This window comes from Aegilops tauschii, chromosome 5 (assembly GCF_002575655.3).
Source record: "Aegilops tauschii subsp. strangulata cultivar AL8/78 chromosome 5, Aet v6.0, whole genome shotgun sequence".
NCBI classification, from domain to species: domain Eukaryota; kingdom Viridiplantae; phylum Streptophyta; class Magnoliopsida; order Poales; family Poaceae; genus Aegilops; species Aegilops tauschii.
The window spans coordinates 72,986,011-73,004,690 of record NC_053039.3 but is presented as its reverse complement, the minus strand read 5'-3'; the positions used below and the strand labels follow the sequence as shown (position 1 = coordinate 73,004,690).

Below are 18,680 nucleotides of genomic sequence, written 5' to 3'. Positions count from 1 at the left end.
TCTATATAGTTCTCACATATACTTGGATATTAGTTGAGACGTGCATTTGCACATGCACGCTTACTAGTTATTAGGTAAAAATAAAGATGGGACCGAAGTACTCTTATAAAAACAAAAATCCCCTAGAAAAACGCCTACCTTATTTTTTTTGAGACACTGAAAAACGCCTACCTGAATTCGGACACCGACTCCTATCTGAAACGTCATACCCCACGGCCCGGCCGGCCCTTATATATGAACGGCCCGGCTCGTCTCCTCCACCTCAGCGACGATAGGCGGAACCAACCAAACCCCACAAAGGACGATCGATCGGCCCGACTCCGATCCCACCGACGGAATCTTCCGCCGCCGCTGCCGCCGCCGTATCGCATGGCCAACTCCTCTCCGCCGGCCGACGGCCACTCCCACCAGGTTCGCATGCATCTCCCGCCCCTCTCGTAACTTCTTTTTTTCTCTTCTGGTCCACTCGCGGACTCACGGCTGCGAACTCACCACAAGCATGCAATTCAGGTATTGACTAATCGGCTCAGATTGGCTTGCGGCAAGTCGGGTGACGGAATTGCTTAATTTGCTCTTGGACGATGTTTCGTCACTACAGTACATCCATTCTAACTTAATTTTGGCTGAATTGCAGCATGAGTGGACTCCGGTCGTTTTAGAGTGTAAACACATCAGGAAACCAGACGGTACTCCGCTCCAACTTCATCTTCACTGCAGGCCAAATCGTCCAAGAACTAATGCTCATCAACAACACCCAACAAACACCACCACCACCACCACAGACCGGTCTCGGGTGCCTCCCGAAGCCGGAGCGACCAAGGTGGTACGCCTGACCAAGATGCTCTCGCCGGACGATTGCCTCGAGGACGACGAGTTCGAAGACCTGGTGGAGGATGTCACAGAAGAAGCGCGCACATTTGGTAACCTTGTGAAGGTTGTGATCCCGCGGCCCAGCCCCGGCAGTAATCCGGCGGTTGCTGGAGTCGGGAAGGCATTTCTGGAGTACGCGTGCCTCGACAGCTCGTCCCATTGTAGGAGGAGTATGGATCGCATGTGGTTTGCTGGAAGGCGAATTGCTGCTGGGTTCTACCCTGAGGACATGTTTGCTGCTGGAGACTACGGCTATGACGTACACTGCCCTGAAGATGATGGATAAAGTATTTGTAGTTAATCAATCTCTAATTTCTAGTGCCTATAAGACATGCGCGCAAGCATGGATCTTGATCTGAAAGCACATTGTATGAATGTTCCATGTGTTATATGTAATTCAAACTAGGAAGTTCGAAGAAGAAGAAATTGAATGATCCTATATGATTATTTTCAGGTTAGCTTGGCAGATTAACAGTGCAAATAAGAAAAAACTTGTGGCAGATTATCTGCTTACAGTAAAATATTGTTTTTCGTCGTCCGAACTTGAATTTCCATCCGGGATAGGTCACACTAATGTTATCTCGAAGGGTGCCCTGATTCAAAGGAATTTCATGATTTGTGGAGGATTTGAATTCTTAGTATTTTTTCCAAACATTACTCATTTGATTAACATCATTGGAATCCTTAGGAACATTTCCTTACAATTCATTTGCACCCCAGGAAAAAAACATTCTATCAACTCAAAAACGTTTTCAGAATTCCTTTGTTTTCTCTATGCTATGAAATACTCTTTAATCCAGGATTAATCTTATCCAAGGAAGAGGATGTGGCACTCTAGTTATACAGGTTTGTCAATTTGCACGTTTCGAAAATACTGTGAATGGCCTCTTTGAAAAACATGCTACTAGGGTTCCTCTAACAGCCGCCGCTTCCCCTCGCCTCCAGGTACCTTCGGCGTCGGGGGGGGGGGGGGCAGTTGGGTTGTCTTTGTAGTCTTCAGTCACCCTAACTTCAGTTAGGATCAAGTTCATGTATCTTGCTGGTGGTGAGACGATAGTGTCATCAATGGCTAGGAATAAATTATCCCCGTCCTATCCACGTTCCGGCGATGTTGTTCGGCATTTGCGAAGGGCGTGCGGAGTTTCAACTAGGGGCAGATATTGGATCTCATTTATGTCTTTGTTTTGTGTAGGTGATCGACGGTAGGGGTGATATTGTAGCGTCTCATTTTACTCGGGTTCCAATGAAGGCTCGGCAAGATGGGGTTGCAGTGGGGAACTTGCATGGTTTCTATACCCCTCCTCTATCTTGTCGGAGTTGGGATTATCTTCTGGTCCTTAGCGTTGGCTTTTTCGGGATGGCGATCTTTCCAGATGTATCGGTGTCTTCTAGTCTAAATCAACGATTTCTCGGCCACTACTTCTCCAAGCTCCTGGCTTTACATAAAGTTGCTCTGCTCAGATGGAGACCTAGAGGTGGCAACGAGCTTTGCTCATGGCGCGCCGCCAGTGGATGCAGAAGGAAGATGGTGTTTCTTTCTTCAAGGACTTGCTTTTAATTTCTTATTTCTATAAGGAGCTTCTTATAAGGGCTCGTTTTATCTAATAGATGGCCCTCAGCATTTTTGTAAAAAATGCTATTAGATGTATGAATTAGGTTAAGTTCTTCTTTACTTGTTAGTTTCTGTTGATTATGGCTATTCGATAGCACTAGTGCTATTTGTTGTCTAGTTCAAATTTCCCAATTCTATATCCTAGAATATTTTAGCCCGCCTTAGCCATTGAAAATTAAATTTTGGTATAACTTTAGCACAAGAGTGAGTAACAAGTTGAGGTGGGAACACTCAAACTATAACTTTTGAAGTCATAGCTTTTGCTGATCACTTTTGTTTACTTTACATGTTTATTAAGCATGTCATCATGGACATAACACTAAAAGATATTTGACATAAAAAGATCATGCCATGGATCAAGAATTATGTTTAGAACTGTGTACGGCAAAAGTAATCATCCGAAGTACCGAACTCTAAATAGAGTTGTAGTTTGATAGCAAATTAATTGCATGCTCTATATTATTAGACCATCGAAGCAAGAAAGGATTTGTTCTGGTGCAGTCTGACTCTTCGACTGCCCTCTCCTGTCTCTCTGAGCCAAGTTTGGATCGTTCGGCTTATGGTCATTTAGTTGCTGAGATTAAGTCTTTAATGATCGGTAGAGAGTTCATTCCACATAAGCTAAATGGAACTCAAAACAGAATTGCAGAATGTCTGGCAAGGTGTAGTCGTTCAGAGCGGGCCACAATAGTGTGGGTCGAAAGTGGTCCCCCGTGTATTGAGGAGCTCTTGCCTCTAGATTGTAAATCTATTATTATGAAATAAACTACTATTGAACCTGCAAAAAAGAAGGGTTTTGTAATTTCATGTAGTGTCCACCAATGAGAATCTTCCCCTCTCTCATTGACGTAGACTACGAGTGAATTCGGTCACATGCCATGGACTCTGGCCGCCCTTATTCCTCCCTTCTCCGCCGATGTTGTCGGCCGGAGGGGGAGGAAGAGGGTGCGCCCATGTGAGTAGGTTTTATTTTCATCTGCTTCTCCCCCTCCTGCTGTTGGGGAACGTAGTAATTTCAAAATTTTCCTACGCACACGCAAGATCATGGTGATGCATAGCAATGAGAGGGGAGAGTGTGTCCACGTAACCTCGTAGACCGAAAGCGGAAGCGTTATGACAACGCGGTTGATGTAGTCGTACGTCTTCACGATCCGACTGATCCAAGTACCGAACGCACGGCACCTCCGAGTTCAGCACACGTCCAGCTCGATGACGTCCCTCGAACTCCGATCCAGCCGAGTGTTGAGGGAGAGTTTCGTCAGCACAACGGCGTGGTGACGATGTTGATGTTCTACCGACGCAGAGCTTCGCCTAAGCACCGCTACGACATTATCGAGGTGGATTATGGTGGAGGGGGGCACCGCACACGGCTAAGAGATCCAAGGGATCAATTGTTGTGTCTCCAAGGGGTGCCCCCCTCCCCGTATATAAAGGAGTGGAGGAGGGGGAGGGCCGACCCTCTCTATGGCGCGCCCTAGGAGGAGTCCTACTCCCGCCGGGAGTAGGATTCCCCCCCTTCCAAGTAGTAGGAGTAGGAGTAAAGGAAAGGGGAGAGAGAAGAGAAGGAAGGAGGGGGCGCAGCCCCTCCCCCTAGTCCAATTCGGACTATGCCTTGGGAGGGCGCCCAGCCTCTCCTCTCTCTTTCCCCTAAAGCCCAATAAGGCCCATATACTCCCCGGCGAATTCCCGTAACTCTCCGGTACTCCGAAAAATACCCGAATCACTCGGAACTTTTCCGATGTCCGAATATAGTCGTCCAATATATCGATATTTACGTCTCGACCATTTCGAGACTACTCGTCATGTCCCCGATCTCATCCGGGACTCCGAACTACCTTTCGGTACATCAAAACACATAAACTCATAATATAACCGTCATTGAACTTTAAGCGTGCGGACCCTACGTGTTCGAGAACAATGTAGACATGACCGAGACACGTCTCCGGTCAATAACCAATAGCGGAACCTGGATGCTCATATTGGCTCCTACATATTCTACGAAGATCTTTATCGGTCAAACCGCATAACAACATACGTTGTTCCCTTTATCATCGATATGTTACTTGCCCGAGATTCGATCGTCGGTATCTCAATACCTAGTTCAATCTCGTTACCGGCAAGTCTCTTTACTCGTTCCGTAATACATCATCCCGCAACTAACTCATTAGTTACAATGCTTGCAAGGCTTATAGTGATGTGCATTACTGAGTGGGCCCAGAGATAACTCTCCGACAATCGGAGTGACAAATCCTAATCTCGAAATACGCCAACCCAACAAGTACCTTCGGAGACACCTGTAGAGCACCTTTATAATCACCCAGTTACGTTGTGACGTTTGGTAGCACACAAAGTGTTCCCCCGGTAAACGGGAGTTGCATAATCTCATAGTCATAGGAACATGTATAAGTCATGAAGAAAGCAATAGCAGAATACTAAACGATCATGTGCTAAGCTAACGGAATGGGTCAAGTCAATCACATCATTCTCCTAATGATGTGATCCCGTTAATCAAATGACAACTCATGTCAATGGCTAGGAAACACAACCATCTTTGATCAACGAGCTAGTCAAGTAGAGGCATACTAGTGACACTCTGTTTTGTCTATGTATTCACACATGTATCATGTTTCCGGTTAATACAATTCTAGCATGAATAATAAATATTTATCATGATATAAGGAAATAAATAATAACTTTATTATTGCCTCTAGGGCATATTTCCTTCACCTGCCGGAGAGGCTCATTACACTCCTATGCTAGCACCTCTTAGCTAGATACATGGGGACGAGCCATTACTGCCGCCATCGCCCTCACTACTCTGACGAGTCGGGGAGATGGTCAGGCCGGAGGCCCTACTTGCCCCTGATCTGGAGGAGCTTCAGTCTCTCCCGCTCCTCTCTTCTCGTCATCTCATCTCGGTGGTGCAAGGACAGGGGGGTGGATTACTGGAGTTTAGTGTTCGGACAACAGTTCGTTACCATCAGTGCTTGCATGGAATCTATCGCTCCGGTCTTCATCCCGGCCATGATTGTGAAAAGGAAGGTAGTATCACTTCGATATAGAGTCCATGGTGTCCTTCTCCAATGAGTTTTGCATCTGCATCGAAGGCAATAATGATTGCATCGAACCAAGTGGTTCATCTCCGGCGTCGGTGCAATTGGTTTTGCATTGGGGGTAGTTTCCAGACCCAATTGTAATCTAGTTTCTCTGTTGGGTTCTTTCATAAAAAGGTCAGGGGCAAGTTGCTCTTTGCTTTGAGTTCTTGTATGAGAGCATGTGCTCTCCGTCCACAAAGGACCCATCCTCTAGTAAGAAAATGTTACTATACTACCGTTGAATGGTACAATTAATTTCATCCCTAGGAAAAAAAGGAAAAACACATGTCATCTCTCTATTTGTCACAAAATTTGGTTAAAGCCCAATTACTTTTGCGTCGAGTGCTAAATAGACACTTCATTTTTTTTACTATCCTATGAATATGAGCGTTGCCAAGTTATAATGAAGCAGGTGTGCATTTTGTTTTCCGTTGGCACATACTGCACACATGGTGCCACTGGATTCAGTTGGCATATAAGGATGAAAACAACCCTCTGTGAATGCTCTATACATATATGCTGAACGTCTGTTTGTGATTATTTCTGTCCGTGCTTGTGTCTGAATAATGCCGAGCGTGACGAACTAGCACATAACAGTCTGCGATACGATCTCACGTTAGTACTACGGTTGAGTAATATCCCATCGATCTCTGTACCTAGGTTGGATAAATCGCTACGTAATGCCATCGTCGGCGTCTCATGCATGCCACAGCTCCTGCTCGGCATTGACCGCCTTGGCAGCCGCGAGCTCCTTGCTTTTGCCCCACAGGAACGCGCAGAGTCCGATGACAACGTGCGCCGCCCCCAGCACACCATCAAGGTAGGCGTCGGTGCCGAACACGACGGCCTCGACGGCGGTGGTGGCGATGAGCGACAGGGAGTTGAACATGGCCGGGTACACCGGCCCGCGGCGCTCCACCGCCCAGGACACGAGCACGAACGTGACGCCCGTGTTGAACACCCCGGAGTAGACCACCGTGGCCAGCTGCAGATCCCAGCGCAGCGTCCACATGGGCGCCCATCCATATATGTCGCCGGCGGGGGCGAGGGTGATCACCACGGAGACGAACAGGGCGGACTGCAGGCAGCCCACGAGGCACCTGTAGCGTCCATGATGCGGCTATATCTCCCACGTGTCGAGGCACGACTTAGAGGCATAACCGCATTGTGGTTTTGTCGCAAGAAGGGTCATCTTCACACAATCCCATGTAATGAACAAAAATGGGATAAAGAGTTGGCTTACAATCGTCACTTCACACAATACATAAATAAATTCATACATCATTCAAGATACACACATAGACCGACTACGGTCAAATCCAAATAAAAAGAAGATAACCCCAAATGCTAAATCCCCGATCGTCCCAACTGGGCTCCACTACTGATCAACCGGAAACGAAACATAGGAACGACCAAGTTCTTCGTCGAACACCCAATTGAGCTCGGTTGCGTCACTTGCACTGGTATCGTCGGCACCTGCAACTGTTTTGATAGAATCTGTGAGTCACGAGGACTCAGCAATCTCACACCCGCGAGATCAAGACTATTTAAGCTTATGTGTAGGAGAAGGTAGTGAGGTGGAGCTGCAGCAAGCAATAAGCATATATGCTGGCTAACATACGCAAATAAGAGCGAGAAGATGAGCAACGGAACGGTCGTCAACTAGTAATGATCAAGAAGTGATCCTGAACTCCTACTTACGTCAAACATAACCCCAAAAGCCATGTTCACTTTCCGGACTCCGCCGAGAAAAGACCATCACGGCTACACACGCGGTTGATGTATTTTAATTAAGTCAAGTGTCAAGTTCTCTACAACCGGATATTAACAAATTCCCATCTGCCACATAACCGCGGGCACGGCTCTCGAAAATTTATACCCCGCAGGGGTGTCCCAACTTAGCCCATTATAAGCTCTCACGGTCAACGAAGGATATTCCTTCTCCCGGGAAGACCCGATCAGTCTCGGAATCCCGGTTTACAAGACATTTCGACAATGGTAAAACAAGACCAGCAAAGCCGCCCGATGTGCCGACAATCCCGATAGGAGCTGCACATATCTCGTTCTCAGGGCAACACCGGATGAGACATCCTACGAGTAAAACAAGACCTTGAGTTTTCACGAGGGGGCCCCGCAGTCTACTCAGTTCGGACCAGCACTTAGAGAAGCACTGGCCGGGGGGGGGGGGGGGGGTTTAAAATAAAGATGACCCTCGAGTCTGCAGAACCCAAGGGAAAAAGGCTTAGGTAGGCAAATGGTAAAACCAAGGTTGGGCCTTGCTGGAGGAGTTTTATTCAAAGCGAACTGTCAGGGGGTCCCATAAATCACCCAACCGCGTAAGGAACACAAAATAAAGGAACATAACACCGGTATGACGGAAACTACGACGGCAAGAGTGGAACAAAACACCAAGCATAAGGCCGAGCCTTCCACCCTTTACCAAGTATATAGATGCATTAATTAAATAAGAGATATTGTGATATCCCAACATATCCATGTTCCAACATGGAACAAAGTTCTTCTTCACCTGCAATTAGCAACGCTATAAGAGGGGCTGAGCAAAAGCGGTAATATAGCCAAACAACGGTTTGCTAGGAAAGGTGGGTTAGAGGCTTGACATGGTAATATGGGAGGCATGATATAACAAGTGGTAGGTAGCGCAACATAGCGATAGAGCGAATAACTAGCAAGCAAAGATAGAAGTGATTTCGAGGGTATGGTCATCTTGCTTGAGATCCCGCTAGAAAGAAGAACGAGTCCATGAAGAAGACAAACGGATGTAGTCGAACGAATCCTCACAACTCCGGAACGAAACCCAAGGTAACGAGAGAAGCAACCCGGAAAGAAACAAACAACATAGTAAACAACCACCACATACACATGGCATGATGCACAAACAAGTATGATGCATGTCCGGTTTAATGAGGCATGTCATGGCAAAGTGCAACAAACAACACTACAAATTAAGTGGAGCTCAACATGCAACGAGTTGCATATTGACGAAACACCACATCAATTATTTAGTTCTCTCTCGGTTATGTACCCAACAATATTAAATGTTGATTAACATGGCAAGAGGTTAGACATAAGAAAACTACCTATCTAGGCAAGTTTAAATGAGGCCAGAACAACAAACAACAATTCTGGAAAATTCTCATATGCATATTTTAGATTTGGTACTGTTCTGCCATAAACACAATTTTAATGTTGTTAAACAGCAAAATAAAGTGCACCAAGTTAATATATGCATTTTTCTACCCCATTTACATATAAAGTTTATTAAATTCTGAGTTACGGTTAATTAGTTATGAAATAAATCATTTTAACATGGCATTTATGCAAATTTAATCAAACAGCAATTTAAACATTTTAAACATGGATGAAAGTGGCATATTATGAAACTAGACAAAATTCTAAGCATTTTACATGTTTAAATCATTTTAATCCGATGCACGGTTAATTAGTTATTAGATGCATGAACATAGGGACTTTTCTGTAAAACTGCAGTCTCCGGATAATAGGTAAAATCGCTGGACTGAAAAAAAAACATACGCAGGCCGAAACTGCTGGGCTGAATCTGGAACAAGGCAGCGGCTGGGAGGCTCACCATGGGCTCTTGGCCTGGACGGTGGAGGAGGAGGCCGCTGGGCCTGGCGCGGCTGTGACCCAGCCGACGCTCGCGGTCAACGGTTGACGCGGCAGAGAACGAACAAAGCGGCGCACTGGAAGCAGAGTCTTCGCGGGCGCATGCTAGGACTTGGCGGCGGGGCCTCGGCAGCAGGGAGGCAGCGGGTCAGCAAGGCGGCGAGCAGATCCCGGCGGCGGCGTGCCGAACGGAGACCGATGGAGACGAGTCCGGCGACGGCTTGCGGGCGGAGCTGAAGAAGGCAGCACCTATCCTCTGTTCAACGAGGGAGAGAGTTTCAGAGAGAGACAAATCGGGGAAGGGAACGGGGAGGCCGAGAGGGGGCCTTGTCGAACGGCGGCAACTCACCGGCGGCGAGGTAGGCGGGAACGGGTCGAGGAGCTCGAGGACGACGACGTCGGGGCGCGAGAGGCGAGGATGGCCGGCGCAACCTCCTCGGGGGCTCCCTGTTGCACGAACAGAGAGAGCAGGTGAGAGAGGGAGGAGGGAAGGAAGGGGAAGGGAGAGGCAGGGGCACGGGGGTCCTGCTGAAGGTGGTCGCCGACGACGTTCACGGGAGGCGGCGGGTCCCGAGGGTGAGGCGGAGGCGCCGGTCGCCGGCTGCTGCTGCAACTCCTGCGAGGAGGCTCGGGGCGAGCTGGTTGGTCTCGGGATGAAACCAGAGGGGTTGTGGGAGCGAAGGCAGTGCCTTGATCCATTCGGGATCGAGCGCGGGGTCGATCTGAGAGGGAGAGGTCGGGGTTGCTGGTTGGATCGAGGAAGAAGGAGGGTGCGGCTTGATCGATGGGATGGATGGGACAGGGAAGGTCGGGCATTGCTCTGGTTGGTGGGTGGCTGAAGACGAGGTGGATCAGGATGGATCCCGAGGAATAGTGTGGCGGCGGCAGGCACAGATTGATGGGACAGCTCCCTTAAAAATTAGGGTAAGGCTGATATTTATAGTAGGTACTAGGTATGAGGGGTTATTTGGATCATCGGATCGGGAACGGGCGGTTGAGAATAAAAGATTAAGAGAGATCAAATAATAAACCGAAGATATTATAGGGATGATTGGTGATGATCCGAATCCAACGGTGATGACTGAGCGGGTCGGGTTCGGGTAAGTTTCGGACGAGCAAGCGAGGGGTTTGCGGGATGTGCAGAGAGGTTAGGAAGCCAGGCAAGAGGGAAAAACATCTGGTTGGTCTCGGAACGTCAACGAAGGCAAAAGGGAACGCCGCAACTACGGGCAACTACAAGTTTTAAGAAAACATGCGGATGCAATGCGGATGATGCAATGATGAAATGCAACATACAAATAAAACACAACTGACTCACAAAACAAGGAAGGCATCTGGAGTGTCGGTCTCGGGGCGTTACAACACTCCACCACTACAAGAGGATCTCGTCCCGAGATCTAAGGACGGCACCGGAGAAAAGCGGACAAGGGTGAGAAGAGGTAAAGCTAAGTTGCTTCTTTGACAAACGAGTGAAACCACGAACCTTGAGAGATTGAACGAACGAAAAGAGAGAATACAAGGGAGATGAACGAGATTGAAAACACTCCGTTATCAAAGAGGAACAAGGAACATTGCGAGAACCTTTGTAGGTTGAAAGACATGAAATAAGAGCTTAACGGATCAAAATTAATATGAAAGAACACCGGTAGAAAAGAGAAACAAGGAACAAGAATGACATAATTTGGACAGCACTCCGATAGAAAATGGAAGGAATTAACATGAACTTGAGAAGATGGGATGATACTTGATGAAATCAACAACACTCTGCCTCCGGAACTATTGAAAACGAGAAGGAAAACTTGATAAGATGAAAAGAAATTGAGGAGATGACACAACACTCCGGTTAAATGGTTAGCATGAAAAGAACACGATCCTCACAAATCGAGATGATGAGTGAAGAGAGCAACATCACAATGCCTCCAGAAAAAAGAATAGAAGATAGATCATTGGAATAACAGAATGGAGAAGAAAATGCCAACTTCTGCCACAACTATGCTTGGAAAGCACCCTTCCAAGAAGGTTATAATGGAGTTGATGGAAAACCAACAACGAAACGAGTAAGCTTGTAGTGGACTTATGGAAAAACATCTCAAGACTATGAGGTGACAGCCGGCCACTAATGGAAACCATTGATTTGATTGAGAGCATCAAAGAGATGAAAAACTTCTTCACCGAGATGAGAAGGAGAAAATTTGATCATAGATAAGCACCACAAATAGCTACATTCCTTAGGGAAGGCTGTAGGTGAAATATAACCCAATATAACTCCAACAAAAAGATTGATTGGTTGAAAAGATCTCTTGAACGAACAGAAAATGATGGATTTAAATATGTCACTCTTGAAAACTTGTGAATCATGAAACGCGAAGGGAAAATTATCAAGAATGACATAACACCATCTCAAAAGATAAGGTAGAATGAATTGCACTTTAGAATGCAAGATGAAGAATGCTTGAACTCCTCAAAATAGAACATGTGTTGAACACCATGTTTATTTTGGAGTATAGGTTGGCGGATCTTAACTCCGAGAGAAATCTTGAAGAACAATTGAAGAATGAAAGGAAACCTTGACGAACCACCATGTTGAGCCTTCATGAGAACTCCGGTAATAAAAGGATGATAAAAAGAAAGAGAAGTTGAGAACACTAGGTGAAGCCTTGCGATGATTTAGATGGAGCTTCGCGACGAGATAATGCGGAAAACTTGGAACTCCGAAAAGAAAAGATGGACAACATATAACTGAGATATTGATATCACGAACAAACTCCGGTTGAAAGAATTAAACACTTGGATGAAACAAGAACAAGAATTATGTTATGCGTATCCTTCACCAATATAAATTGATGACAAGCAACGGATTTGGCATACTACTTATTCCCGTAGAAAGGATTAAGAGAGATATAGCGCAAACTTCAGAAGGTATTGATGGAACCATCGGTGGGATTTGGAAACAACGAATGAATTAAAATGATAACCAAGAAAGAGAACTCTTGAACGAACCACCGTAAGAATTGAAAATGAAAGTAGCAAAGGCACAATTCACCGAGAAGAATTAGAAAACGAATAAAGATACTAGAAAGAGTTTAGATACAAGTGAAACGAAGAGATCATACTTGAATGATGCACCAATAAGATTTGGAGAACGAGAGCTGAATGTTGAGAACGAATAAATCTTCTGAAATGATGGCCTTCGGAGAATCAAACTGAAAAGACTCATGAATTGCTCTGGATGGGTGAAAAGAATTCTCGCAATCGAAAACAATTATGAGAGGATGGCATCAAGCTAGAACCATGAATCCTCAAGAGAATGGACCAGATTTAAGGGAAACTCTTCTTCGGTCTTCAAAATCCGAGAATGACGACGAGAAACACCACCATAAATTGTTGAGATACTCCGGGATGAAAATAAGAAAGGTTGAACCAACAATGAAAACAGTTTGAAAGATCTTGGAGAAAGACATATGACTTATGATAACCCATTCTTACGTCAAACTTTGCAATGAATTTGAGAATAACTCCGAAAAGAATTAGAAGAGTCAGGTAAGATCCTGGGAAAAGACCTATGGGTTAGGGCCCACTCAAAAGAAACACCGTTGAAATGATTACTTGAAAAGGAAATTGCACCGGTTGAATTAAATGGCTTAAATGAGGTAACAACCTCGAAATAGTTAGAATTGATGCAGAGTGGAAACACGAATCTTCAGAGATATCTTCAGCACTCCGGAACAACTGAATAGCAAGCGGGGAATGATTAAGAGATATACCGGCATGAGAAAGCATTTGTAAGGAGGAAAGGGCTATAATCAACACTGAAAGCTTCAATTGAATCCACCGGAAAAGAATACGAGAATGAAGAATGATAAACTTGAAGCTTCTTGAGAATCTTCCTGAGAATCCCCGGATAAGAACAAGGAGGAAAAGAATGAAGAGACTTCACATTAATAAAAAGGATACTTGATTAAGAAATCTGAGTCCTTGAAGAAAAGGGTGGGAGGGCGGGAAAACAAAGGCAACTTGGGGCAGATGGAATAAACACCGTTGAGAAAACTTATAACTGATCTTCCGGATGGGAAGAATGATGGGATCATCTCGAAGAGAAACGCACCGGTTGGAAATAGAATTAAGATGGCGATCTCGATGGTCAAGAAGGATTAGTATCCCCATAGAAATATGAGAACACCACCTAGAATAAGGTAGGGAATCAACACTTGACACCGAAGCAACTCGAATACCACAAATTAAAACAAAACAAAGGATTGGCTCGCAGAATAAGCCGGAAACAAACATATGATAGATCCCATATCGTATCATGTGTGTGTTGGAAAGATATCCTACGAGATACTTGAATTCCCACTTATAAGCTCCCGAAACTTTCTGGTTATGCAATCAGGTGTTGGGGATACAGGTGACACAATATATCTCACCCAAACTAACAATACCTAGATCCAGCTGTATCCATCCTTCAACACATAACCAAGAAACCTTCGGAAATCATTTACCTCAACCTTCGAAAAGCATCCGTTATACGAGGTATGGCAATACTCCCGAACTCCCGCCCCAGTACTGGGTGGCGTCGAGGTGATCTCACTAACAACTGCATAAAAGAGATTTTCGATGTCGGCAAAACTCAGGTATTCCAGAACTGCAACGATAAAATTGTGACGACAACACCTCGGAGCTCAACTCCCCGGGACACTGCCACAACCCCTAAATGTCAGGAGGCACCAAGAACAATCTTCTCGTCACAAAACCATCGGAACGATTCCAAGATACCCGCGTGATCCTAAATTTTTTTAGTGAAATTTGAGGAGAGAAGAGTCAAAACTTCTACGTCAGGAGGCCTCACCAGAGCGACGAAGGGACTGAGGAGTAAAAGGAATCCTACTCTCCGATATATATAATCCTAAGACTCAAAACATTTTTGTTCTAGACTCAACAACGACAGCGATTCGATCAAGCAGGAGGCTCCTAAGTCGGGGATGTCTCTGATTACCAACTTGTAACGCCCACGATGCGGCTATATCTCCCACGTGTCGAGGCACGACTTAGAGGCATAACCGCATTGTGGTTTTGTCGCAAGAAGGGTCATCTTCACACAATCCCATGTAATGAACAAGAATGGGTTAAAGAGTTGGCTTACAATCGCTACTTCACACAATACATAAATAAATTCATACATCATTCAAGATACACACATAGACCGACTACGGTCAAATCCAAATAAAAAGAAGATAACCCCAAATGCTAGATCCCCGATCGTCCCAACTGGGCTCCACTACTGATCAACCGGAAACAAAACATAGGAACGACCAAGTTCTTCGTCGAACTCCCACTTGAGCTCGGTTGCGTCACCTGCACTGGTATCGTCGGCACCTGCAACTGTTTTGGTAGAATCTGTGAGTCACGAGGACTCAGCAATCTCACACCCGTGAGATCAAGACTATTTAAGCTTATGGGTAGGAGAAGGTAGTGAGGTGGAGCTGCAGCAAGCAATAAGCATATATGGTGGCTAACATACGCAAATAAGAGCGAGAAGAGGAGCAACGGAACGGTCGTCACCTAGTAATGATCAAGAAGTGATCCTGAACTCCTACTTACGTCAAACATAACCCCAAAAGCCATGTTCACTTCCTGGACTCCGTCGAGAAGAGACCATCACGGCTACACACGTGGTTGATGTATTTTAATTAAGTCAAGTGTCAAGTTCTCTACAACCAGATATTAACAAATTCCCATCTGCCACATAACCGCGGGCACGGCTCTCAAAAGTTTATACCCTGTAGGGGTGTCCCAACTTAGCCCATTATAAGCTCTCACGGTCAACGAAGGATATTCCTTCTCCCGGGAAGACCCGATCAGTCTCGGAATCCCGGTTTACAAGACATTTCGACAATGGTAAAACAAGACCAGCAAAGCCGCCCGATGTGCCGACAATCCCGATAGGAGCTGCACATATCTCGTTCTCAGGGCAACACCGGATGAGACATCCTACGAGTAAAACCAGACCTCGAGTTTCCACGAGGGGGCCCCGTAGTCTACTCAGTTTGGACCAGCACTTAGAGAAGCACTGGCCCGGGGGGGGGGGGGTTAAAATAAAGACGACCCTCGAGTTTGCAGAACCCAAGGGAAAAAGGCTTAGGTAGGCAAATGGTAAAACCAAGGTTGGGCCTTGCTGGAGGAGTTTTATTCAAAGCGAACTGTCAAGGGGGTCCCATAAATCACCCAACCGCGTAAGGAACGCGAAATCAAGGAACATAACACCGGTATGACGGAAACTAGGGCGACAAGAGTGGAACAAAACACCAGGCATAAGGCCGAGCCTTCCACCCTTTACCAAGTATATAGATGCATTAATTAAATAACAGATATTGTGATATCCCAACATATCCATGTTCCAACATGGAACAAACTTCATCTTCACCTGCAACTAGCAACGCTATAAGAGGGGCTGAGCAAAAGCGGTAACATAGCCAAACAACGGTTTGCTAGGAAAGGTGGGTTAGAGGCTTGACATGGCAATATGGGAGGCATGATATAACAAGTGGTAGGTAGCGCAACATAGCGATAGAGCGAACAACTAGCAAGCAAAGATAGAAGTGATTCCGAGGGTATGGTCATCTTGCCTGAGATCCCTCTAGGAAGAAGAACGAGTCCATGAAGAAGACAAACGGATATAGTCGAACGAATCCTCACAACTCCGGAACGAAACCGAAGGTAACGAGAGAAGCAACCCGGAAAGAAACAAACAACATAGTAAACAACCACCACATACACATGGCATGATGCACAAACAAGTATGATGCATGTCTGGTTTAATGAGGCATGGCATGGCAAAGTGCAACAAACAACACTACAAATTAAGTGGAGCTCAATATGCAACAAGTTGCATATTGACGAAACACCACATCAATTATTTAGTTCTCTCTCGGTTATGTACCCAACAATATTAAATGTTGATTAACATGGCAAGAGGTGAGGCATAAGAAAACTACCTATCTAGGCAAGTTTAAATGAGGCCGGAACAACAAACAACAATTCCGGAAAATTCTCATATGCATATTTTAGATTTGGCACTGTTCTGCCATAAACACAATTTTAATGTTGTTAAACAACAAAATAAAGTGCACCAAGTTAATCTATGCATTTTTTACCCCATTTACATATAAAGTTTATTAAATTCCGAGTTACGGTTAATTAGTTATGAAATAAATCATTTTAACATTGCATTTATGCAAATTTAATCAAACAACAATTTAAACATTTTAAACATGGATGTAAGTGGCATATTATGAAACTAGACAAAATTCTAAGCATTTTACATGTTTAAATCATTTTAATCCGATGCACGGTTAATTAGTTATTAGATGCATGAACATAGGGACTTTTCTGTAAAACTGCAGTCTCCGGATAATAGGTAGAATCGCTGGACTGAAAAAAAACATACGCAGGCCGAAACTGCTGGGCTGAATTTGGAACAAGGCAGCGGCTGGGAGGCTCACCATGGGCTCTTGGCCCGGTCGGTGGAGGAGGAGGCCGCTGGGCCTGGCGCGGCTGTGACCGAGCCGACGCTCTCGGTCAACGGTTGATGCGGCAGAGAACGAACAAAGCGGCGCACTGGAAGCAGAGTCTTCGTGGGCGCATGCTAGGACTTGGCGGCGGGGCCTCGGCAGCAGGGAGGCAGCGGGTCAGCGAGGCGGCGAGCAGATCCCGGCGGCGGCGTGCCGAACGGAGACCGATGGAGACGGGTCCGGCGACGGCTTGCGGGCAGAGCTGAAGAAGGCAGCACCTATCCTCTGTTGAACGAGGGAGAGAGTTTCGGAGAGAGACAACTCGGGGAAGGGAACGGGGAGGCCGAGAGGGGGCCTTGTCGAACGGCGGCAACTCACCGGTGGCGAGGTAGGTGGGAACAGGTCGAGGAGCTCGAGGACGACGACGTCGGGGCGCGGGAGGCGAGGATGGCCGGCGCAACCTCCTCGGGGGCTCCCTGTTGCACGAACAGAGAGAGCAGGTGAGAGAGGGAGGAGGGAAGGAAGGGGAAGGGAGAGGCAGGGGCGCGGGGGTCCTGCTGAAGGTGGTCGCCGACGACGTTCATGGGAGGCGGTGGGGTCCCGAGGGTGAGGCGGAGGCGCCGGTCGCCGGCTGCTGCTGCTACTCCTGCGAGGAGGCTCGGGGCGAGCTGGTTGGTCTCGGGATGAAACCAGAGGGGTTGTGGGAGCGAAGGCAGCGCCTTGATCCATTCGGGATCGAGCGCGGGGTGGATCTGAGAGGGAGAGGTCGGGGTTGCTGGTTGGATCGAGGAAGAAGGAGGCTGCGGTTGGATCGATGGGATGGATGGGACAAGGAAGGTCGGGCGTTGCTCTGGTTGGTGGGTGGCTGAAGACGAGGTGGATCGGGATGGATCCCGAGGAATAGAGTGGCGGCTGCGGGCATGGATTGATGGGACAGCTCCCCTAAAAATTAGGGTAAGGCTGATATTTATAGTAGGTACTAGGTATGAGGGGGTATTTGGATCATCGGACCGGGAACGGGCGGTTGAGAATAAAAGATTAAGAGATATCAAATAATAAACCGAAGATATTATAGGGATGATTGGTGGTGATCCGAATCCAACGGTGATGACTGAGCGGGTCGGGTTCGGGTAAGTTTCGGACGAGCAAGCGAGGGGTTTGCGGGATGTGCAGAGAGGTTAGGAAGCCAGGCAAGAGGGAAAAACATCTGGTTGGTCTCGGAACGTCAACGAAGGCAAAAGGGAACGCGGCAACTATGAGCAACTACAAGTTTTAAGAAAACATGCGGATGCAATGCGGATGATGCAATGATGAAATGCAACATACAAATAAAACACAACTGACTCGCAAAATAAGGAAGGCATCTGGAGCGTCGGTCTCGGGGCGTTACAACACGTGAGCGCCGTGGCCAATTACCGGTACGGGAACACCTTGGCGACCTTAGCCTGCACGACGAACCAGAGCGCGTAGCTGACGCAGCTCCCGCACAGGAACAGCGTGCCGACGGCCATGTCGCCGTCGCCGTGGGGCGTGGCAAGGTGGGGCCGCTCATCCTACTGGCCCAGGCGGCGAGGGAGAGCCGCTCAGCCCGGAGTGCGATGGCGATGATGAAGGTGACGACGGGGATGAGGTTGAGGAAGTTGACGGCGTAGGCTGCGCCGATGGCGCGCAGGCCGCAGTAGTACAGCCCCGGAGCCAGCAGTACTCTACATACAGTCATATACTTGCGTGAGAGGAATAATATAATGTAAATCGAAAATAACTAAGAATTAGTTTATGCATAATATATATGTATGACAGAATTAATCTGCATCTGTACATCTCTATTCCAGCTATACTGTTTTTTTTAGGATCATACTGCTTTTCTTCTACTTGGTAAGATTATATGCTTTTTTTCCTTTTTTTTCTCTTCAGATTTGCGGTTTCTTTAATTATAACTGAGGTTTGGCA

The 18,680-nt window shown here is 46.6% G+C and overlaps 1 protein-coding gene and 1 non-coding gene across 2 annotated transcripts; one reads left to right on the top strand and one right to left on the bottom strand.

The window, feature by feature from the left end:
- The first annotated feature begins 236 nt into the window (after nt 1-236).
- LOC109785172 (uncharacterized) lies at nt 237-1,323 on the top strand. Its single transcript, XR_012184149.1, has 2 exons — nt 237-411; nt 635-1,323. It is a non-coding gene; the product is annotated as an uncharacterized protein (transcript).
- Nucleotides 1,324-6,274: 4,951 nt separating this feature from the next.
- LOC109747930 (WAT1-related protein At5g64700-like) lies at nt 6,275-18,241 on the bottom strand. The gene is made up of 2 exons (XM_020306972.1): nt 18,147-18,241; nt 6,275-6,677 (listed from the first exon to the last, which is right to left on the bottom strand). The coding sequence occupies exons 1-2, from the start codon at nt 18,239-18,241 to the stop codon at nt 6,275-6,277; spliced, it is 498 nt and encodes a 165-aa protein (XP_020162561.1).
- Between the last annotated feature and the right edge of the window lie 439 nt (nt 18,242-18,680).